This window comes from Prorops nasuta, unplaced genomic scaffold (assembly GCF_024137725.1).
Source record: "Prorops nasuta isolate Cenicafe-Biocafe unplaced genomic scaffold, Cenicafe_Pnas_1.2 PNAS00018, whole genome shotgun sequence".
NCBI lineage: Eukaryota > Metazoa > Arthropoda > Insecta > Hymenoptera > Bethylidae > Prorops > Prorops nasuta.
In genome coordinates, this window is record NW_027116815.1 from 2,455,373 (window position 1) to 2,481,018 (window position 25,646).

General features: G+C 42.1%; 1 protein-coding gene across 5 annotated transcripts in view; it reads right to left on the reverse strand.

Annotated features, from left to right (window-relative positions):
- Positions 1-25,646, reverse strand: part of pan (pangolin) — a 143,809-nt gene that overhangs the window by 112,817 nt on the left and 5,346 nt on the right. For all 5 annotated transcript variants that reach the window (XM_066738504.1, XM_066738503.1, XM_066738502.1 and 2 more), the window contains exon 3: positions 12,271-12,374. In XM_066738504.1, the coding sequence (XP_066594601.1) occupies positions 12,271-12,374 (104 nt within the window). The remainder of the gene's footprint in view (positions 1-12,270; positions 12,375-25,646) is intronic.

Consider the following 25,646-nt stretch of genomic DNA (forward strand, 5'->3'; position numbering starts at 1 on the left):
AAGGAGCAAGTGGGAAGAATGGCATAGAACGATGAACGAGCAAGGTCAGTGGCCAATTGTGGTAAACAATAAGAAGGACGATACAATTGAGTTTTTCCATTCCTCCTTTTTTCACAAAGCAAAGGAGTGGCCTAGCGTGACGTCACGTTTTTTCACCAGTCGCTCATAATAGCGCGCCCTACCAGTTATTACCGTAACTGGCACGCCCCTCTCATCGTTTACTACATCGGGATGATACACTTTCTCACTACTTTTCTTTTTACGCGCCTTTTACTCCAATCCACATTTTACCAACCCACGCAATTTATATTTCTAAGCAATCTGCACACAGCGCACGGTTTAATCGCCAGATTTCTCCAGCTATATATATACACACATTCCAAAGGTAACATAATATCCTCGCACAACGACGTACGATATACGTATCATTTCCATCATTCGATGACTTTTTATCAATTGGAGAATAAATTCGTTTAAGAAGCGGATAAATAATGATAAAGCAATTCATTAAAGTATACAAAGGCTATCGATTTGAGAGTACAACACACACGTTTTAATATGTACAAATAACAGTCAATGAAGGTACAAGCGTACCTTTCCCATCATAACAGTCTTGTAATATACAGTTGACGGTTACGCAGTATTTTTCACCAGTCTTCTTCTGCCCATCACGCGAGTAGACGTGGTCCCGTCGACGCCCAACGATCCCATTCGCCCAACGACTGCCACGAACCTACCAAATTGCTAATTTATGTCGCATCTCTCTTCGGCTCCTCGCGATTCCAACAACAAGAGTTTTGAAAACTGCGAGAAATTCACAAAGCGAGATGCAGACACGGATAAATCGAAAAACTTTGCGCAAGAAGAGAAGGAGCAACGTCATTCAAATTTGAAGCGAACAATTTGAAATTCTTCATGCTCTTATACTTTGACGATTATTAGCAGTAAAAAGGGGGAATGAGGAGCTTGCCAGTTTTATCGCTCTTTATAACTGTTTTGAGTTAATGGACAGAATATTTTAATTACAAAATTGACTCGTCTAGCATCGCTGGATGCTCGAGTAATTTCGTGCAAATCCCTGGGGTCATCTGCAATTTGCTAGAGTCAACGAATATCACCAAGTTCAACAGAGTTTCCACTTATTACGGTGCACCTTTTATTTTAGCCACAAATATATTATGTTCAACGACGACAGTGGACACACACTGCGGCGATAATGGAACGTTGAACGAGAAACATGCAGAGTCTGGAGATTTTTTTGATTTATGATAAGAGTACAATTTAATGCTATTATATAATTTTCCTTTCAACGCTTTCGTAGAAAAACTCTGCGACTCGACACTCACGCACATAAACATATCTACTGTAGCGATGCAAACACCTTGAAGACACACATTCTTTATTTTAATGATTTTCATTAGTATTATCAATGTGGTCAACAGGCTGCAAGAAATTACACGATGGAACGAGAAAATATTAGAAGATGAAAAAAACGCTTTTTGCATGGTCCTATTTTACTTCCGCGTGTAAAAGAAGAAGTCTGTTTGTCTTGTCCTGCTTCAATTTTCGAGATCATCAACTTTTTTCATCCAGAAGTTGTATTTTCGCGGTGAAAAAGTGTCGGTTTAAAATTGAAGTTGAAAATATTACAAAGCGTTCGTCTTAAGATCTCACCTCGTTCCGTCTTTACCGAGGAAACTGCAATCGGTTCAAAGGCAGTTCTTCATCCCCCTGTAAAAACCGGACTTTACGATTTCTGGAAACCGAACGCGATCTCTCCAAGATTCCTCTCTGTCTACGGACCTCTTCCACGAGATTCTGACGAGCCATGACGAAATCTCATAAAACGACAACATTGTTGACTACCGGGAATCACGGATCTTACCAAGGGCGAAGAAAAATTTAATTAACTTTCATTTATTTTAATGTCAACTATAAAATGCGAGTAAAAATAATAAACTACAACATCCATTATTTTGCCGCTTTTCAGATTTTTTCCCGACAGGTTTAAATCCTCTTGTCTACATCTAAATAAAAAATAGAGAAGAAAAGGATCCAGTGTAAGTTCCATATTTGATAATAAAGAAAAAATAAATTTAAAGAGGAAAAAAGATATTTGGTTAATTTGCAGGCCCTCGTAGACTGTTTTGTCATTCGAACCGAAGCTAATCAGAAGAAATCAGGACGACGTATAATTAAGAAACGATGACGGATAACGGATATGTTTTCTATTTGAGGATCGTCTCGCTGGAGCATTTGACAGGGAGAGGAGGGACAGTCCCGCCTCTTTAAGCCTGAAACCGTACGAGCTATAAACTTCCTGTGCCGCGGAGCTTAAAATAGCCGCGGTAAATGGTAAGTGGTAAGAGAAGTGGAAAAGGGCGGGGTAAAATCGGTTTTGTACTTCGATTAAAGGGCTGAGAGGATCCGTCAAGTAAAATGATCATCCAGCTTTTAAATTTCTTTATTTCATTCTTATCCCTTGAAAGCTCACCATCCTCGTCTAAACAATCTTTCCAAATTATTTTCAAGTAAAAAACCCTCCAATATCTATATTCGCGTCGAGAATTATTTTTTTTTTAATTCTTCCAACACATTCGCGAAAAATCGCAAATTAAAAAATTAAATCTTCGAAAGTACCATTACCATCCATAATGCATATATATATATATATATATATATATATATACGTACGTCATATCTCGTTCTCGAAACAGTTACAAGACCCGATACCAAAACGCGGTCGGATGCAAGGTACCGCGGAATCAGCACGAGTCGTGCGACTTTTTCAATTAGATAAGTGTGCGAAAAATGTGTCTAATTGCGATAGGAGGAAATCGCAAGGTTTCTTTCAATTAGTCCGAGCGATCGTCGCATACGTAATTGAAAATAAAGCAAGTGCGAGATAAAAGCGAGGTAATTAATGGGAGTCTCGAGCGAATCAAGGATTATCTCATGTCCAAATGACTGACTGAGTGGCTGTCATCTCGCGTGACTGCGAGTCTCGCGCGCTCGCTCGTACTTAAGAAACGTGACCCATTTGATGATAAAAGCGTGCCGCAATAAGACAGTAGCGATCGATCCGCGGACGATACTATTAGATGTATTCATAGAGAGAGGCATGTCTAACCGAAGCAAGTATTCGAATAAATCTAATTAAAAGCCACCAGTGCTGAGAGTCGCAGGCAGGAGAACCTATCCCACGTATTCTCCATCGACAGTAGCGACTGAGGGACAGGCTTCCAACAGTGATATATGTATCGCTCTGCCGTAAACCTCGCAAATACTACGCGTTATCGGTGCTCTACCATATGCCAGCTAGTATAAGCTTCGAACAGATAATTGTGCAAGAATGGCTAACGTTTTTTTCTATATATATATATATATATATCCGCCGATCGGTGAATAAGTATAAATTCGTCTCTCCGTGTGAGTAAAAAAGAGAACGATAAGCGAGTGACGTATATAGACGCCAGAGTTTAGGAATGTAAATTACGAGTAGTACGGATCATGTCCTAGATTCGAAGATTGGCGAGACGCTGCGTGCCCTTCTCCAGTAGCGATAATCGTCTGGCTGCCCACGCGCCGCCAACAATCATCCGTACCAGGAGTAAAACAGACAAGACGCGTCTCAGCCTCGCGCCTCGTGCAAAGCTGCTTATATATAACAACTGCAGCATTTTTCCACGTAAACCGAATTCCTTCGATTCGCAGCTTCCCTCCTTGTTATATATATATGTGTGTGTGTGTGTTATCGAGGTTGTTCCAACGGTAGCTTATTTGTTCTCCTTCGCAGCTTTTACCACATTTTTCCACGCACTTACCTCTTTTCTAGTGACTTGTTGGTGTATACCTATATATAGAAGAATATTTTGGAATTTCTGTGAATAAGCGTCGATTTTATAGATAAGGGAATGTAGAACCGATTGGTTGATAAAAATTATTGAAATAAAACGGTTTTACAATTGATTTGAATTTGTTGGACTTCTGGATGGTCACGTGACACTGGGTTGATATTCTAAGGCGTCGTCTCGGCTCGAACATAAATCGGACGTAGCAGAGCAGCGCTGGGTTCGCAGCAAAGTCGCAAAGAGTGCGAGAGAGGAAGGGGGAGCCGAAGGGAAGTAGCAGCGACGGGGCAATATATATATATATATCGTACGGAACCAGTCGACCTCGAGAACAGGCGGAACGAGTAGACCTAAATTGGGACTCGTAATAGTTCGTTTGTCAATAATAAATTGAGAGACGCGCGCGCCCGCTACTAATTTTTGATCGACGATTCGCACCGTACTAATTCACGATCGGGGAAAACCGACAGGTGTATAACACGATTTCACGAAGAAAAAGAATAACGGTCGAGATCGGTAGACTTGAAAAAGAAAACAATATATACATATACATATATATAATATAGTAGCGTAAAAGGCAAAGGTAGGAATTAAAAACGTATTATACGGTGGACCTTATAAATATTCCGTGACTAGATTGATTTGCCAATTAAATGTAAATGAAGGGCGAGAAAAGAGGGGAAAAAAGCAACAAAATAAAAACTAGTGATGGAGGAGGGCACGGGGGGGGGGGGTGTATGAGACGGGTTGGCGGAACGAGTTCCATAATATTAATCCCTAGGCAGGAAATGCGAGATCGGGGATCGAGTCAATAAATTAATTATTCCCTAAACAACCATGTTACGTCCTTTGTCTGCCCCCCTCCTCTCGGCACTCAAGGTTGTTGGCTCAGGACTTGACGCGATATTTATGATCCTCCACGGTATTTATTTTGGCTCGTTTGTCCCTCGGGAACAGCCATATCATCCGTGCAAACCAGCTTCGCAGCCTCCTTCCCTCTTCCGAGCACCGCCTCGATCCTGTCTCGAGTCTGATCTTGAATCTCTATCTAGGCGTTAACCGCGGTTCGACGACGCGGCCAGCGATTCTTCCGAGCGTACCCCCCCCCCCCTCTCTCCCTCTCTCTCTCCCTCTCTCTCTCTCTCTCTCTCTCTCTCTCTGTCTCTTCAACTCTCGACGCTCCATTTTCGAAGCGAGAATATATACCTAGACGCCATATTATCCTCCATTTGCTCCGCACAGCACCTTTGCACTCGAATTTTGACGGAAGCCCGTAAAAGAGTGTCGACTATAGTTTTCACTCTGCGATTCGTTCTGGACCTTCTTTAATTTTCACCCCCAACCTTTATGACCCCTTTAAAGTTGCTACACTGATCCATCACAATTCGTCTACTAATATGTTTTTACAATGTAAACTGTTTTTATTGTCTTTAATTCTTTGGATCAATCATAAAGGATTGTGTCGCTTTGTCAAGTAGAAAATAATGGTAATTGATGTAAGGTATATATTTGAAGATAAATCTGACCAGTAGTCGGTTTGCATTAGGGGACTATGAGAGAGAGAGAGAGAGAGAGAGAGAGAGAGAGAGAGAGAGAGGTTAAAACGCGCGCGTTCTTGAAACTAAACGAATTTTGGGACTCTTCCGGGTAATTTGTTGATATTTGCTCAACTGTATCTAACGCGACGGAAGTGCTATGTAAGGCAAACAAGACAAGGTATTTCACGGTCAGTGAGTTTTTGAGCGATTCTGGAAAAAATGTGTTAGCTCGAAAAGCTCGGCGACCTGTTCGCATAAGAAGGGCGTTGTTGTTTGCAGCTAGAGGAGAAGGAGGAATATATAGTCAAAGTGTGTGTCCCTTTCGCAGAAGTTTCTTAGAGGCTTCGCCCTAACAGCAACAGCAGCCGAAGCATAGTTATTTCTTTTTCAAGGTGGTTAGTTTTGGGCATTCTTCAATCTTCACGGCCCACCCCTGTATTTATTCTGGCTCATTTGTCCTCTGAAAACCGCCACGTCATTCCGGCCAGCCGTCTATTCCCTTTTCGAGATAGCTTAGTCCCTTTGGCTTCCTGCATCCCTCCTCCATCGCTACTCTCGCTCAGCTCTCCTTCCACACAGACTCACTCTCTTTTTCAACCGACTCAGGTGTTAAGCAAAACTGACGTAGCCAAGCCTTCGACGGGACCACACATGAATTTTCCCTAATTCTGGGTAAAGAAAAGAGAGATGGTAGGAAAAATATTTCCTTTCCTTCTTTTTTCGTTTATTATATCATTAAAGATTAGTAAATAGAAATGATACTTGCAAAATATTCTGTGTAAAATTAAATCATAATAATTAACGAAGAAAAACAATGATACTTCAAGTGTAAACTTGTATATTGTTGTTATTTAATTTTTCAATAATAAAAGTCGTGTATACTTGATTGAGTTGTTGGTAGAAAAGACTTGTGTTTATATATAGCGTCTCCGGATTTTTAAAATTCTACCATATGGTCGATTATGTCAAATAAATGGTGATTTTTTGAAAGAAATGGCCATCGGGCCATGGGTAGACAAGAGAATGAGGAAATAAATTTTATCAGCAGTCTAATCTTGGTCTGGCAGATGTAGCCGAGACGAATAAGTAACTAAAGTGAGAAACAGAGACGGAGAGAGAGACTCGGAGGATTTATCCTGCCACAGTAAAAATTCCAACAAATTGCTTCCAATAAAATCTGTAATATAAAATTTATGTAAAATAAATATAATTCGTTCGAACCAAATGATAAAATGTAACGATTAATGAAATAAATTATTTAAGTATAATAAAATTTCTCTCGAAACAAAATATTACTCGATTTGAACGTAAAAGATACAGGAGACATTAAAAATGTAAATATTTAATAACAGTTTGACTTGTTCTTCAAAACCTATTCAAATAATACTATATATTTATGAGTTGGTATTGTCCGTAAAACATGGCAAATCTTTTCCTTCCCATAGAGCAAAGAGGAACAGTACAATTAAGCGTCCTTGGAAAAAGGGATAATGGAAGACGTATCGCGCGGCCATCTTGGAATTAACGGTCCAGCTAGCATTATCCTCTGAAAAGGACAATCCTCGGAGGCTTGTAATAGGGCAGCAAAAATGTGAGAACACTTAGAATGGCGCCTCCACGTCCGGCCAAATCTTTATCTTCGAGTGTAACAGGTACTCGTGTACGAGTGCTCTGCCAGACCCTTCCTGTCTATATCTCGATCTCTCCTGTCGTGCGCTTTTTAAAATATTTTTTAATATTAATAATAATGTTAATACGAAGAACGAAGGATTTCTTGTGTCGAAAACAAGTGTATAATAATTGAGGGAGTATCGTCACAACCCTAATCGAAATTGAAATCGATCGATGCTGGTGATGCTGAGGTCCGTGAAGGGAAAAGTTGTTGCTCGAACGGAATTTAGCGCTTCGTCACCATCGCTAATGCGGGATCCAATAGAGTTGCGGTTAGGCCAGACCACGAAGCGTCGCTACAACCTTTTTTTTCACTAGAATTAGATGTGTCGGGATGGAATCGCACCAACTCTTCCCGCCACCTGTATCACCCCCCCCCCCCCCACTCCTATTAGAACGTTAATGAATTTTGACACTGGAATCTCATATTGAATTTCCTCTTCTTCTCACTCTTAAGCAAACAAAACTCTAGAATTTCGTGGGGCACAAACATTATAGCCGGTGCTTGTATATATTAGATATAGAAGATATAAAAAATTAATTTTTATCAAAGATGATTATAGATTTGCTGCTCGATATAAATAAAAAAAAAATTTAATAGGCAAGATACTCATATGCATAACAATTTCAATATTCAAGTATGTTTCAAAATGTTGTACTTTTAAGCCCAATTATAAGAAATGTCAATAATTAATTTTCAATATAAAGTTCAAAGATGCAGTACTCTGTGTATAAAATTTAAAATGGATTGTTTAGTACCGTAAACCACACATGCAGTGAAGCGATCGATTACAAAGAACAATTATTATATACCGAAGCACAGTAAGGGTGTGTGCGGAGGTGAGACTTTGCGTAGGTTAACAGCGAGAAGTAAACATATATAATGCGCGGTTATTTGCGGTAGAATTGTTTACAATAAAACCAAAAGCTAGTGTTATATATACCACGCGTTCTATATCTGTACAAAAGTAACCATTCCTATCGAGCGTTTGAAATCCGAAAAACATATAATAATCACACATATCGCTCTTTATCCCGTAAGCACTGCTCTTGACTTAAATATTCCCACCAAAAATCCTAAATCCACAAACATTCTACCGCGATAGATTACGAAGGCCCGGCTTCGGGGAAAAGGGCTGTATTATCCCCAGACTTTTGTATTCTTATCGTTTTACAATATAAGCAGTCTCACGTAGAATATAATAAACGGAGAGAGGAATAGGTAAGGATTAGTAGTAAAGAATTTGATAAATGATACGGGATAAGGACGATTGTACAAGTAGAAAAATGTCATTGATGGTGGAGGGAATAAAACGTGGATAGAAAAAGGGCGAGGAGGGTTGGTAGAAAAGATTATTCGGAGAAAAGCAGGTAGTTTAAGAGTTAAGGAAGACGACAGGTTAAGAACTTGATAAAAGAACACGACGCGTATGTTGTTGCGGCTATTATATTGTTTTGAATTAAGCAAGCCATTGGTTGGTTGGTTGGTCGGTCGGTCGATTGGTTGGTCGACTGGCTGGCTGACTGCCTGCCTGGGCTGTGTTTTAATATAAGGGTTTTGGATTTCACGTGAATCCCCTGCCCTCTACCCCTTTCATGAGATCGCTCGTGTTTCTCTACACCACGGCACATACACGTCTCCCACCCCCTTGTTCTCCTACTCTCTCTCTCTCTCTCCCTCACACTTCCCCTTTTTCTCTTCTCCCGTTTCTCCCAACGCTCTTCATCGCCCTTTTCCCGCGAAACTACGCTCCGATACGCCCGTTATTTTCAAGAACCCCCGGCTTGAATCGAGTTCTTTTTAATTGGTGGAGCGACGCCAGCGTATGCGAATGCTTTTTTCTTTTCTTTTCCCCTTGTCCCCTCTCGCGATGCTTCTCCTGCCCTTACACCCTCCCCCTCCCCCCCCCCCCCCCAATCTTCAGAAACTCAATCTTGTACTGCTCCTCCGCCGCGATTCACATGGTCCACTCCCCCCCCCCCCTCCTTGCACTCCGAACACTTTTCAATGTCCCTCCCTTACTTTACTCCCCCCCCCCCTCTTCCTAGCATAAAATATATATATATATATATATATATAATCCCCTTATTCCCAAATGAACGTATAGGTAGTCGAGAGTATATAGGTATACATATATACGCATTTTGGACAAACAAACAATTTCCTCCCCTGCAGCTTTGCACGAGTTTCGTTCGCGTAGCTTTACTTTGTAACCAAAAGCGACGTATCGTTTTGCAATTCACCACCGAGACCCGATCAGCGTTACTACTATACGACTTCCGAAGAAACAAGAAACTTTATATCGATTATCCCTATTTGATTAGAGAGACAATGTAACGCGTCTGACTTTCTTCGCCAGGAATATCCAGCTATCAAATTATACATATATATATATACAACTGGGTGATGCGCTAATTTTCAAATAAAGTATTTTCGCTTTTACAAATGAATATATATATATATATATATTTATCATAATCGTGCGATTGGCGCGCATCCGAAGCGAGAGGAGAAGAGCCGAGCGAACGACGAAACTCGTTGGAGAGGAGCGAATATGGAGAATAATCGAGGATTTTTAGCCAAAGTGCTCTATGGCAAGTGTAAAAATGTAAACGCGTACATAATGGAAGAAAGATATGTAGTAATTTAGCTATATGCGAAACATCCCAAGTATGTGTAAGAAATGCAAAGATAAGAGTGGTATATAAATGGAATTCTCGGTAAAAGTAATGGGTTGTGCGTTTTAACGCGAAATTCCAGGTTTCTCAGTAACCCTTTGGCATTTGTGTTGAAAGGCGTTGGTCGACGCTGGATTTGTATTCCACTAATGACATTGGGTAGGAGCTAAGGGAACGCGTGTCGTTTAGCAAATCGAAATAGAGGTAGGTTTGGTGCGCTTTTAATCAGAAAAAAAAATCGCGCTCTTATATGGCCAGGGGGATTAGCAGTCGTACCACTGGACAACATGATCGAACTTTTAAACGCGGCGTATAAGAGCTGTCCCTGCCTAGTCGACCCGTGTGATCGAAGCTCCATTCTCTCTCGACACTCCCCGGACAAATGCCGCACGTGTTTGCGATAACGTCTGTCCAGCCATTTCACGGAAAGCCCGGCAGACGTACAAGACGTACATACATCGCCAATCGTACCAACGCGCGCGCGCGCACGCGTGTGAGCATCCGCAGCATCGTTAAAAGCCTTGCTAATCGCTGCCTATACCAATAAAAACCATTATTTGCTTCCTACCATCAAAAAGGATAATCCAACGCGGAGCAAAAGTCATTTAACATTATTGCACGGATGTGTGAGTAAGAAATTCCTAGGGGAACAATTTTCAGAGTTGTAAACAAATTTCTGCAGTCGTGGTCCAAACGTGTGTGAGTGTGGCGAACGTTGATGTTGACTCGGGTGGAGAACCCCCCCCCCCCCCCTTCTAATGTTAAGAGGAGAAAAATGAATGAAAGTGCGGAGTGCGCGAGTATATAGGGGAGGATGTGGAGGAGAATCGACGGGGGGGGAATATGGTTAAAAGTCAGATTTCTTCGCGCCCGTTTCTGTAGGAGGCATATAAGCGTGCAGGAAGGGTCGCCAAGACACGCTCGTTGTCGGAAATAACGACATAATGACATGGTACGGGATGAGTGCCCGAGGTAGGTAAATCCAAGAGACGCCGGCGATCCATGGTGCTGCGCTAGCCCGGTAGGGCATCCACCGAGGAAGGCGAGTGAAAAACGAAAGAGAAGCAAGAAATCGACCAATAAACGAGGGACCTGTGTGTGTGTGTGTGTGTGTGTGTGTGTGAATAAGGAGGGAAGGAGAAAGCCAGCGGGGGTCTGAAGGAAAGTGAGGGAGAGAGAGAGATAAGAAGGATAGACTGAGTGTCCAATAAGGTGGATCCTCACCAAACGACGAGGGGGTGGGAGAGGAAGAGAAGGCTATATATATATATATATATATATATATATATATACCACGTTGCTGCATCAGCTCTTCGGCTCCTCGTACTTGACCATATTATCGTTTTTTATCATTTCACCGAAAAGGAATAAGGTCAGAAGCATTCGCAAAAATTCCCAAACCCTACAACACTCCATCCCCCCCCCCCCGTTCTAAATTAAAAAAATCAAATCCAAAAATTCATCCAATTTCTCGTATTTTCATTGGCCATCCTCCAGACGTTTGTTTGACCAGCACCTCTGTCGATGAAAGCTAATCAACGGAGAAGCATCGACAAGACGAATGACTCTGATCGGAATATTAATTACTTCATTAATTATTCATAGAATCGTGTCAGATTGATAGGTTTCGTCTAGACAGGATTCCATCAAATGCCCGGGAGATAAATATGCGTATGAAAAGATGGAAGGATAACACAGGCACAATTTGGTGTACACTGTCATTATTAATTACCTCGACTAGTCTTTAAACTCCGATGGACGATAGAGTCGCTGATTAATTACGTAAAAAATGAACCGTGCGTTATTCCAGCCGAATAAACACGATGATTCGCAGAGATTTTTTTGGTCACCGTTCTGCAACCTGCGAAGACGGAGGGGGGGGGGGGAGGAGACGGAGGAGCTCGACGCTCTCTTTAACGCGGAATCGGTCAAATTTTGCCCACTATTTAGCGACGCCATGCTTCACCGCAGTCAAATTAACAGCCTGTTCAAATACAGCCGCGCGAATCGATCCGGTGCAACAATTCCGCATAGTCACGGCATGAATCGGCAAATTTCATTCATCCCACCGCGCGAGAGCTCTCTCTCTCTCTCTCTCTCTCTTCATTTTTTTTCTCCCTGAAATTCAAATTTTTTCCACATGTGTTTCTACCTTTGTTTTCACGAATTTTCCCCGTTGAATCGACAAATGTCAATGCTTTAATTTCGTTCCATCCTTTTACTTCCAAACCACTGTAATTATGATCGACACTGCAAAAATATACGATTCTGATGTTTTTATTCTTATTTGGAATTTACTTCGCGTTGTAACATTCAACAGACGTTGAAAACTTGGCTGATGTACGCGTAATGCGATAAAGTGCAGGTTTGGTACGATTCGAAGCAATGTGTAATATAGAAGAAAAATGTCTTCATGACTCCCCAGATATGTCAAATTGAAAATCACGCTGCTAGCAATTTTAAATAAAATAATTGACAATATTCTAAAATTTTAGCTCTTTGGTATCGAGAATTAAAATTCTAAGACTCACCATGGATACAGGAATAGGTCCACCAGCCCCATTCGGATATGGATATGGCGATACGAGGTAGCCCATGTTGAATGATGAAGTATGTGGCGTGGGATCCACCTTTCCTGTAAATCAAAAATTCAAATTCAAGTTAGAAAATTAAATCATCGAGCTACGTACAAAAAATACATTAAACAAAATTCAACCCTTCGATCAATCCGTAGAAATTTTGGAAAATCGTACGAGCAATTCTTAGGTTGAAAACTTTTTACCGGAAATGAGCATTGGACGTTAAGATATATAGGATATAAACGCGTAAAATGAACATTTAGAGGGGTAAAAAATTACACGAGTGATTATGCAATGTAGGAGACGTGGCTGCTGCGCGGCCATGAAAGAGTTAATTCTTCCAGTCCAAGTTCCTCGATCTCGATCGTCGCGTAACGAGAGGGACCATTGACCTTTGCCAAGTAGGAGCGATGACGCTTAGTTATTAAGACTCGAAAGAACGTATAAGCGAGCTATGCGCATCAACGCGATTCTCGTCGCTGAAAATTATTAGATTGTCAGTTAAACGTCTTCATAAATAAACGTAATGTCAGTAAACTGCGATAATCGCACGGTTATCCCGAAAGATAAATGTTTCCTACGAGCTGCTCATCTCTGGACTGAACGAGGCTCTGTTGCTATTTTTAATGTTTTCCCTTCAAGATTCTGCTTAAAAGAATCCTGTGATTCGGAAAGTCCAAATAGTCAACGCGTCGAGCAATTTAAAAGTATCCGTTGTAACGCGATCACTGATGCACATATCCCGAACGGCACATGTGCATCACACTCCTCGGACCAAAGTTTATTGCCAGCTTTCGTCTGGTCGTTCGCGAGAGACTCAATCTCCTCTCCTCCCCTCCTCCTCTGACTTTCCACCACCTGCACAACACCATCCTTCGTTTTATTCCCAAACTATTTCGATCTTTCCTCTCTGCGGAGGAGTATAGTCATTTTCTCTCAATAATAAAATATTCACGCCATTTGCAAAAGGGTTTTTAAATCATTTTAAAATAATATATTTTAAAGCTACGTAGGTGGTCACGGAAGGTACAAGTTATTGTTATTCTTTGCGCTGCTCCCCATTTCTTTCCCAAAATGTTTTGAGTTTCTAGCTAAACCTGGAATAATACCTCGTACAGCACTCCTACATAGACACAAGCGAGGAGTCTCTCACAATGAAACCTCGAGATGAGTGTGTTTACAAGCGTATAATTGGGGTGCGTACTTTTTGCTTTAGCACGAAAACTGTGGACGAACGGTAAACATCTGGAAATCCGATACATCGATATTTTCTTTAGTGGCGTGGTAAATCTAGTTTTCTATGAAGAGTTTACGTTGAGGCCCCTTATCCAATGTTGTTCCTCGATTCCGAAAAAAGAATTCAACGAATACACAACGAGAATAACATTGTATACACGAAGCTTTGAGCTCTGCGAAATAAAATAATTCTGTCCACACAATTTTACTCCTTTATTGTTAAATAGCTGGCAAGAGTGAAAGAAATCATGAACGTTTCTTTCGATACACTTAAGGATTTAAAATTATATGATTAGAAATGAGCTCGGAAATGAGTAATCGCGGTAGCTGAACTGTTAAACAAAATTTTCATGAATAGCGTTTTAGTAACTGCAAGATGATTAATTCCCAAAATAATCAAAACAAGAAAATACTTTGAAAACAGAGTCATTCGCGTATATGAAATACCATGGAGAATTATGTCGAAGAGTGAAATCGAGGCAAATAAAAAGTATTGTTTCAGCAAGAAACAAAAGAATCAGGTATAGAAGGATAGTCTTACGCTTCTTCCAGAGGCAAAGCAGCGTTAGATTTTCAAGTTGGAACGAGATGACATCAAAGAGGTGGAATAGCATCGAAGACGACAGAGCGATTCGAAATTTGTGTTTTGGCTCACAAAGAGACTCCTTGGGGGGGGGGGGGGGGGGGGGGGTACACGGCAGCAGCAGAAGAGCGTGCCGTTAATGCCATTACGAGCAAGCTTGTGTGTACAGCTTGTTGTCGGCTGGTAAATTACTATAATTGTGAAGTTCCGGCGATTTTTAGATTAGCTCTGGTCCATCAACGGTATATATACCTACCCACCATCCATCCAGCCAACCAGCCTACCTACCTACCTACCTACCTATCTACCCACCTACCTATCTTCTTTCCTTGTGCTTCCTTCCTTCCTACCTACCAACCAACCAACCAACCACCAACCTGTCGGCCGATGGACGCAACTCTAGAAGGTCCAAACCTCCCAAATTCTGTCAAACGACACTTTCATTCTTCCTCTTCACTCTTCATCATTTTTCTTCTCTTTCGCTCCACTCGCCACGTGTAACTAGAATTCTACTGTCTCTTTCTGTACTCGTATATAATACATAAATGTAAGAAAAACGGAAATCTCAGCTGAACGATTAGCCCTGGTGGCATCCATCAACACCGTTGGCTGTTTCACGTACAGTTTTAGCGGATTTACCTTCTGGAGAGAGAAAAAAAACGCGAAGAAAGGAAGGAGAAGGAAAAGGTCAAGGATTAACGCAGAGCCCTCTGTCGAATGAGGGGAAGATTCATGGAAGGGGGACTAAGGACCTCTATAGGAGATTCCTGACGAGCCCGGCGGAGGCCTCACTCAAGCTACTACTACTACAACGTGTTGCTTCGTGTCAATAGAAATCTCTACTTGCGTCTCGACCTCTGTATCTTTTGGCCCCTCGGTGCAGGGGGTAAAAAGTAATTTAAATATATATATATATATTTCAATGGAGCCTTCTAGCAATTTTCTACGCTTTCTTCCTTAACCGCTAAATATTTGTTTATGTCGATATTAGTTGGGTTCGGTGAAAATCGCAGTAAATTTATAAGTTTCGATAAAAAATGTTTATATATATATATATATATTTTTGTAATACTTTCCATCGTTTTAAATATTGTACGAAAATGTGGAGAAGCTGTTTTTCGTTCGACGACTCTCTGATGAGAACTCAATTGTATCTAAGATATTGCTGGATAACTTTTTCCATATACAATAACAAACCGCAAGGTCCTTCTGAGAAAAGCTTTGAGTTGGCGAGCAGGGTCAAGGCACAGCACTTGTTGCACAAAGTATACCGGACACGCTAAATTTCTTGGTGTCTTTTGGACATCCCGTCGTTCTTCTAATTTCTCTTACACGGACCTCCCGCGTCGAGGGTCACCGGTAACACGCCAGAAATGTTGGTACTTCCATTACGGTGTTTTACCAAGACTGCTCTCTTCTCCCTGCACCAACTTTCCTGTTTCGTATCCTCCCCCCTCCCCCTCCCCAGTCGCGCCACAACCTTTGACCACACTCTTTGGAATCGTCTCAGGGATTTCGAGATATATTCTTACAAAATCGAATATCCCTCGGAACTGCGAATATTGCACGTTTACAAGTATATTAAATTTGTTTAAAAATAATTTTAGCCCCATTTAGCCAATATTTCTCTGCTCCTCCTCGCGTGAATTATTCGAATAAGAGAAACAGGAATTAAATTACTTCCTCGTGATAATGAAAAAGCCATTGCTGAATTACTTTTATTCCATCACACAGCTGCATTTGAATGTTTTAAAAAGTCACGTTACATCTCACTCTCCCTTGCACTGCTTTTAGTTGGACCTATCCTATTATTGTAGCCTCATTTTGAAATTATTTACTTTGAACTTTATTGCGTTGGATCTCATTTATTCGCTATGTTAAAATATGTTTTACAATTTTTAAATTTATCGATTTCGCGTGTATTCACATTGTTTAATAAGTCATTATTCGCTCGCTTTCCAGAGCACGAGTTGGTGAATAGAATTATATATGGAATTTAACACAAATATCAGGGACATTTAAATTTTAATGATTTAAAATGTCATTAAGGACAATTTTAAATAGCTTTTCTGTTTTAATCAATTTGAGCATTTATGCAGCGTGGAAAAAGAGAATATTGTCGCTGGGTTTGCACCGGCGGAGCCTGGAATTTAATATATGTATTATAATACTGCGCAGTGTTTAGGTTTTGTCGCAGTTGTTCGACTGTAAAAATCCTTAAGCCACCGCATAAGCGAGCTTTCGTCGACTTTATGGTGTCGGAATAACCATAGAAACACCGAAAACATCTCTGGCTCCAAACTAGGACCACACCGTGACCAAAGCGAGAAACTCTTGGCACAAAAAGAATGGCGTGAAAAGTAAATTCCTCGGTACTCCCCCCTCCCCCTCTCCCTCTTCAGGGGATATACCTATACTTCTCGTAATTCTGTGAAACCTTGGTTTCTGCGTATAGCTATACACGACTTGTGAGACGCACGATTATACTTTTGTATATATTGAAAACGGTGCATGTGTGCTCAATCTTATAAATTCTCCTTACACATATATATGTACATATACAAGTGTAGCAGGTGAGAGAACATGAATTTTTCAAACTAGATCCAAATTCGTGTCCACGTGAAGGGCACCAAATAAAAGCAGGTTCATTGGGTATTATAATATAATATACTATACAACGCAAATAGGATTAATTCCCTTTTTTCTCGATAAAAGCTTAAAAGCAGCTTTTAATGAAAGCAGTGAAATCTAATAATACGAGATTATAGTATTAAATTCAAATAAAATTCTATTTTAACGAGCTTTAATAAAATATTGACAATGCATATATACATATGTATACGATTAACCTTAAAAAAAAAAACGAGAAGAGGCGAAAGAAAAGCAACTATTCAGATTTTCTTGAGCAGCAAAATATAGTCCGGTTTGGTCGAGGCAGACGAAACAGATTTCGCTTGTAAAGGTCACCAAGTAGGCGCACCCTCGTAATGGGCGCCCCGGAGATTCCTGCCAGGCCCCGAGGCCAGGCCCGCTGTCACGTACACGGAGCCGAGCAACACTCACGGTTGGTGGAGGAGGAGGGGGAGAGACGGAGGGGGGGGGGTAGAAAGTGACTGGGAAGGAGGGTTCGCGCGGGGGACCAGAGGGGAAACGGCGTACTTGTGGGCACAGAAGTTAGAAGGAACGGACCAACAACGCCGGAGCGAGGGAGCAAACGCTCGTGCAGGAATCAAAGCAATCAAAAGCGAACTCTGGACACTTTGGATGCCGATTCAGTCCGGATTCCTCGCAGTCTCTCGAGATGATGGGATATATGCTATACGCGGTTCTGTTGAAAACACGCGCACGCATACACACGCGGAGCGGAGAGAGAAGGCGTTGCACGTTCCTCCTCGCGCGAGATACCAAAATATAAACAAACCAACCTCCACGCAATCCCTGTACGTACGTACGCAGTTTGACTCGATAGATTTCATCTCCTTTTTTCCCTTGAACATTTTCACGAGTACATCGCATAAATTAGTCAATTCCTCTGGTTCGACGGTACATACAGGGCAAAGTGGAAGCGGGATATCCATATAATAATCGTAGGAGTCTCGTTGGACACGTTTCGCGGCACAACTGCGAGAAATCGGAGATGGAAGAGAGGAAAGAGAGCGAGGTAGGTGGAGAAGGCAGGAAAAGAAGAGAGATGGACGCCTGTTTGACCGCCTGCCTCTTTCTTCCCTCTGCCCCTCCCTTCGATACTGCCGCGTCCTCGTCCCGTAACAAGAGACGGCATCGGACAATGAATGCCGTGCCTTTGCCCCAAGGCTGCTGCTGCGCTGCGCAGCGCTGCGCTGCCTCATGCCACAACACACTTGCACTACCAAATTCTCCCCTCGTTCAAACACAACACCTACCTGTTAAAAATCACATCCGCGTTATTCCTCCTCGTGTCCTGATTCAGAGAAGGATGCAAACTATATATATATATATATATATATATTGTATGCTGCAGCAGAGGATACTGTGTTTCACAGCAACACACGGTTGAACCATTTAGAAAAATTTTACGGCTCACCGATGTTTACGGTATTGCGAAATCCTTCCAGCAATATTCCATGTCGCGAGCGTGCGCGCGCGCGCGCACGCAGCAGGTAAAAATATCACGTTTACGGCAAACGTGAACGCTTTTGCGGCCATCTAAAGGCGACACGCGTTGCGCGTTTACGATTCCAGTTTTGATGATTTCACGGGCATTCGAGCAAAGTATTTTTGGTCCCGCGAGCGAGATGGAAATGGAATAAGCAAGGAGGCAGAACGCTTAGGGAAAGAGTGCAGCGTACGGCCCTCTTCTTCTGTTTATCCGTCGCAGCAACGCCAAGGGTTTTATCATGCTAATGGGTCGAGATAAAGGCAAGATAGCTGGAAATTTCTATTGTCGGAGGGAAAACAAAAATTAGTCTCTGTACACTATATATATATATATATATACGGATCAGTCCGATAATGGCGAAAAAGTTGCTTTTTATTGCACTCGCTGAGAAAGTTTTATTTACTAACGATTTCAACCAGAAAATTTTAAACTTTCGCGCCACTCGTGCGTCTGCGATGATCAGAGGCGCAACAAAGTTATCTTATTCCATTACGTTCCAATGAGAGAGATCCAACAGCACTGCTTTTTTTCTACCAACTCTTAGAAAATTTATCGAGCTGCTATATATATATATATATATATATGCAGACGTCATTTATTAACGATTATTCGCCTGTTCGTTCAAACGTTGTCATTTCGCGTGTCTCTGCGTGCAATTTTTACGTAATTATCCGGCGTTCGATTAAACGTTAAATTGTTTGCGAAAGTATAGGCTCGATACTCATTAGTCGTGTGATTATTGCAGGATAAAATTGATTATCCAACGAGAAGTACAATTATTTCTAGTCCTGTCGCGCACACCAATTGGAGTATTGTAATCGTGTAAAACGTGCAAAGCAATGCATATATATATATATAGGTCTGGCGAAAAAAGAGACGGAGAAACGTTATAGGCGGGAGTGGTGCTATATAGCAGGAGGAAAAAATCGGCACGACGGTTTCTATTTTTGGCAGTCTAGGAGTGGGGATTGGTGTATCGATAAAAGGACCCGAGGGACTGACTTTATGCCTCGAGAGGCGCGTTATGATTTAGCAAACCAAAAAGGCCCTGATCTTCTTGCTGTTTAGTTTGTGCGCCGGCGCAACGCAGAAGCGTGATCTTTTCCAGAGAGAAATAAACGAGCCGAGGAATTTCTTGGGGCGTGCACGTGTGGACGATATTTCGGTACAACGACCTTCCGTCCGGAAAGGAGTTTATCCCAACAACCACCCAACATTCGCCACGCATTCGTTAGTTATTTTGCAAGTCGCATCCGTGCGTAGAAAAATCCTCCTTCCTATTGCTCCACCTTTGGTACTACAGAATTTTCTTCCCTTCCTAACCAGGATGACGTATGATCGATATATATATATATATATATATATGTAACTTGTTTACCAGAAATACAGCTCGATGTAGAATAATTGCAGGATCGATGCAATTGCAGAATAATCGTATTGGAGATTTTACATTATTTAAAACATTATTTTGAGGCAGAAATAATCAGTGGAAATTGCACGAGCGAGTCGGACAGGTAAATCTTTGTGATGGAATGGCGAGAGGATGCGAGAAGGGATACGGGTGATCGAGGCAAACTGCGAGGTGGTAATCCCCATTATGAACTAACGAGCACAAATACACCTGCCTTGAAAGAACAGCTGTGCAACGTTCATCTCTCGCCACGATCGACCTTCCTAGATTCGCAGATTTTTATCAAAAACTGCCTCTCCCAAAAATCATCATTCACTCTTTGGTCATTAAGTAATTTCTGCACTTCGTTATTACCGCACAATATTAGTACGTTTTAATTGAGAAAAATTACACCCTTTCGAGTTACAAATTATATTTTAAATTAATCCCCGACTGGTTTGGTAATTTATGGTCTCGTGGCTCTATATATATATATATATATACGCTCAAAGTTTCCTGACAATTGAAAAAAATACATTTTCAGAGGATCGGGACGAGATAGGCGGGAGAAGAGGTGCAGAGGTCGAGGCTCAAAAAGTTGAAACGATATTGCGTGGATATTTTTTAAACTAATCATAATGAAAGAATGTCCGAGAGGATAAAAAGCTTAGCACGCAGTGCACCAAGTTTGGTGGCAGAAAAAACTCGGACTGCGCTAATAGGGAGAAATAAAAGCAAGAGAAGAAAAAGGGCGCCCAGAGCCCTGCAGCAGGGAGGCCTCGGAAGGCGTTGATCGGTGATTTATTTCGAAGGAGGCCCTCTCCCGTTGAAACAAGAGTGCATATCAGAGAGGTGTAGAGTGAGCGAGAGAGGATGAGCGGGAGGAGTAACGGGGTGGTGGTGGTGGTAGTGGTGAAGCGGTGGAAGGGCAAGGAGCCGGGCCCGGCTGAAAAACGAGAACGAGCATCAACGCGCGCACGAAACCCAAAGAGCTATAACTCGGCAACAGCGCAAAGTCAGGAGTTGTCCCGGTGTGTGCTTGTATATATATATCTATATATAGTATACGTGTAGTCACCGCAAGAGAGAGAGAGAGAGAGAGAGAGAGAGACCTGCAGGGTATACAAGCCCGCGTTCTTGGCCTCGGGCCCTCGACGAAAGAAGCGAGGAGGAGGGATGGGAGAGGAGTGGAGGGAGGCAAAAGCGGAGGAAATGGAAAAGAGGTCCAGGGAGGATCCACACCAAGGCCCAGAGAGCAGAGCCACCCATTCCGAGCCAACTTCACTCTCACTCTCGCTTCTGCTTCATTCTCGATCATTCCCCCTTTGCACAATCCTTTTTCCAACCTAACCTGTGCATCCTTTAAGAATTTTCCTCCCTTCGATCGGTATCTCCTTATCTTAATTTCCATCCTTTTCCAAGCGTTCTCCACTTTTTTCCCTCATTTTCATGCACTCTTTAATTTAAAGCAGGTATTTATTGCGTATCAAAGAGTTTTGCAAGCTCTAACAGTCGATAGAAAATTGGATCAGCCTGTTCGCTTATAGAGAAGCTGGTAAACAGTGACACGAGCTCGGTTGTCAGCTTCGGGAGACGCAAGGATAACAGGGCGATAAAGTTCCAAATTAGGGAACAGCGTCTTCGTCCGCTCATACCGATTGCGCACAACGCACCTTCGCTCGTCTTAAACAAATACGTCGCGCAGTGCCTACGAACGGCTTTATGGTACATTTTCAGAGACGAATTTCAGGTGTGATTCGTGCAAGTATTGTTGTAATAAAAAGTTGCTGGAATCTCTTATAACAGCTCGACGAATTGGCGTGTAACACGATGGAAAATTTGTGAAATAGCTTTTGCAAACTTATTAGTGGAAACTGCGTGCGATTAAGAAAATAGCAAGGCTACCCTAAATTAAGAGTACGTAAAATATGACTCGTAAAATACCGCCAGTACATTCTCTCGTGCGGAGATTATATCAGGAGGCATTATTGCGCAAAGAAACAATTAAACAGTTTATTACTCGAGAAAACCTTAATTAAATCAATTTTAAGACGAGGGACAATTTATTTACAGTTTTTTCCGGTGGAAAAACGCCGCAATTTTCGCACGGATCTAATAAAACCGGACATGAAATTTACAATAAATAATAAGAGACCATTACTGTCACGTATAATTAATCGGATTCTATTTACCAGCGATTTTCTGCCCAATCCGTTTTTCTACCAAGCTGCAAATATTTTAAGAAATTCCTCGACAATTATTCGATTAAAATTCTTCGCGAGTACCATTTCGTAATTAAATTATATTATATAGAATATATTCGTACAATCGCGTTCCGTAAATTACCGCGATGAGTTTACCACTACAGGCCTCTGGTGTCGAAATAATGCCACAAGAAAGATCCGCGGAAGAATAACCAAAGTTAAAAGTATAAAATGCGGAAGGTACTGGCGAAAATATATGGAAAGCAGAATGAAGAGAACGAACGGTCAGCGTACTCGCGAGTTATGTCATCACGACACTTACGGGCACAGATTATGCGTGACTATAAACTGAGATTCCAGGATGAAGAGTCAGTCGTAAAGTTTGCGTCAGTTTCAATATTGAATCATGGCTGTTAGTTTTATTAAACCACTTTCCGATACCACTGGAAATCTATATACAAATCTTCACTCGTGGCTGAAGAAAAACTCCGGAAAATTATATGACGCACGACCGGTTGCGCGTGTGGAATAAATATAAAACTTGTAAAGACCACGCGTTCCTGATTTTCTTTGCACAGGCTAGCTTAATAATCTTTCATAAATTTTCCATATTTATCCAGCGTCGAGAAATGATGAAAATAGAAAAATGCATGAGAGAAATGTTGGAGCTTTCCAACGATGGGATAATTATGCGAGTGTCGGAGGATCGATCGTAGTTCTGTGCATATCGCGAGACTCCTGGAAACGGTATAGGAGGACTCGAAGCGAAGAAGAGTAAAGAACGAGTCCTTCGAGCGGTCGACCAGCCTACGGCACGTGTGTGCACTTAGCCCACTTATATGTCTGTTCGGAGGATACAAACTAAAGGGGATCGAGTATAATGGTAGAGAGAGAGAGAGAGAGAGAGAGAGAGAGGAAGATGCATTGCTAGTAAATACGCGTCGTCGTGTACCGAGGTAGCAAGTGTCGGCCCCGTTGGCTACGCCCATATAAATCCTGGGATACCTATAGTTGCTTTACGAGATACAATTATTTACGGGGACCAGCCCCGGCTTCCTTATTTAGTCTTAGTTAACTCACCGCTCGATGCCGTACAGCCGATTGATCAAATCCTACCTGCTATAGCCGTCTATAAGTACTTTTTCTCTTCTCCTCTCTCCTCTTACCTCCAACGCTGCTGCTTGCTACATGTACAAAACCACTCTCGCCCATCTATACGCCAGGAGGAACAGGAACGATATATATATATGCGAACAGAGATCCAGCGAAACCTCGCGTTGATACAACCATTACCCCCTTTGTGCAGGAAATTTCCAATTTCCGCTCCAAGCGGAAGAAGAAGACTTTTTCCGATAATCTTGGTCGCAAGTGAAAAAAACCAAACGTTATAAATAATAGACTGTGCGTATATATATATATATATATATATATGTAAAGTGAATTTTTCGCGAAACGGCGCGACACGGAAAGGATCTGGCGTTTTCCAGAAGCTGGTAGGCTCTCCGAACGAGGTTCGCCGCTTGTAAATCATTCTCACCGCTTAACCTGACATTAGCGTGACAGGGTGCTATCCGGCCTCTGTCATTTTTAGCATGTGGTTAGCAGATGCCCACGGAGACGCGGTACTTTTTTAATTAACTGCTCGATGGTAATCTTGGCTCGTTAACCGATTCCAGATTTTTCGAGTACCTGTTACAAGTTCGCAACATAACGAGACCCGCTGCCTCGAGCCTATTACCTACATATTTACCACTTTTTCCAACAACTCCTCTTACCGCGCCAGCTTTTCATTCTTATTTCCATTGTTTATTTTCCGAGCTTCGCTCGGAGATTTACGTGGAAATTCTGCGCGATCCAGGGATTATAAAAACAAACGAGAGGTTATGATTGTAAGAATGGAGAAGAGAGGTAGCTGCTACGCGACAACAATAACAAAGTGACGAGGAGCAGGGAGGAGGGGGGGGGGGGCAAGATTGTTGTGCAAGGAAAAAGAGTCGAATCGATATCCGGGCACGCACATATATGCCGATGATCGTCTCGGAGTCTAAACGACTGGAAGCAACGGAGGACGGAGGACGACGGTGGTATCGTGGAAGGGCAAGCAAGCTGAGTTTCGAAAGCCGGACTAGCAGCTCTAAACAAAGAGCTTTACGGCCATATTTATAGTTGTCGTAAAACACTACGCAGATTGCTAACCTTCGCTCAACGGACGCGGAGAGACGTTGCGTTGTGTGTTGCTTGCGACGAGAAGCCCTCTCTCTCCCCTTGCGCGCCCTTCTCGCTCGCTCCCCCCCCCCCCCCCTCCTGCAGATTTCTCGTCGCTCTTCCACCAGCGCTATTCTCTTTCTCATCTCGCGCGTCCTTCCGTTCTCTTATCCTTCCATTTCGTACATAATCCACATGCACACGCAAACTCTCCTCTCACTCGCGCCGATGCTCGCTTCGGCTCTCATTAACCCCCCCCCCCCTTCTGTTTATATACAAACCCCCTCTGTCTTATTCGCTCCTGTTCCTCATTCCCTTTAGCCAGTTTCACCATTTTGCCATGAACGAATCTTCTTCTTTCTTCGCTCGTTCTTGTCTCCCACAATTTATTTTATCCATCTACCCTGTTTCTTTATTTTTACCCCCCCCCCCCCCCCCGCGAGCCCCTTCCTCCTCTCTACCAATTTGCGGATAGCCTATTGCTTTTTCGCAGAATCCTGTTTCGACCGCTCGATGGCCCCTACTCTTGAATAAAGAATAAAAAGATTCTTTCAATCTTCTCTTCCCCCCCCCTCCTCCTCCTCCTCCTTCTCCACACTCTCTGCTCGCTCGATAAATTTCAAAAAGTCTCCAAGTTTTTCGTCCTCGCAGGCGCGATCCGCAATATCGACACATTCAATTTTCAAGCTTTTCTTCCTTTATTCAACCGGTTTTCGAGCGTTACACGCTGCTCGTGGTTTGTTTGTTTAGTTTACAAAAGCCTCGAGCACATTCCATTTTTATCCTTCTTAGAATGCCGATGATAAAGGTCCGAGTTAGGCGTTAATTGACTCGAGTAGAGTCACATGCTCCAGCGATTCCGTTTAACGAAAATCGATTGGACAGGCCCTCGGTGAAAGAAGAGGCTGAATGGTGACTAGGAAGAACCGGTATTTTTGGTGAACACAGCTTATTAACATACGCGCTCGACCCTTTCCCTCGGGCGCGTTGTGTTTTAAAACAAAACTGCATTGGTTAGCACCATTATACATATTCGAGGAGTCGGAATTAAAAAATATGCTAATCAGCCGAGATATCCAATGATTAGGACCATTTATGAATTGGGTGAGAACAATCGGCATTTATATACACAAAATTCGACAGGTTATCCGTGTTAAGAGGAGTAAGATGCAAAAGGCACACGAGTAATTTATAGCACGAGAAATAAAAGAGTGCGTAGCGTGCTTAATTGATACGCCTGATAATGACATAATTTCTGCGCTTTGTCGTACCTCAGCTATACCCGCCACTACATATACGCTACATAAATAACAGAGAATGCAAAAAAAAGCAAAACAAGGAAGTTTGGATCGTAGTGCGAATTCGTACGCGATAACGGTTAGGGATAAAAGGTCAAAATTCTAGATTATACAAAGGCAAAGACGCAACAATCGATAAGCTTCCACAGAGATAAAACACATTTGCAGGTTTCTCAAGAATCACAGAGAGACACAGACACCACGTACTTATATGCACTATGCGTGAAAGAGCTCAGGCTTATCTCGTTATCAACGTTATTTGGATGACACGATT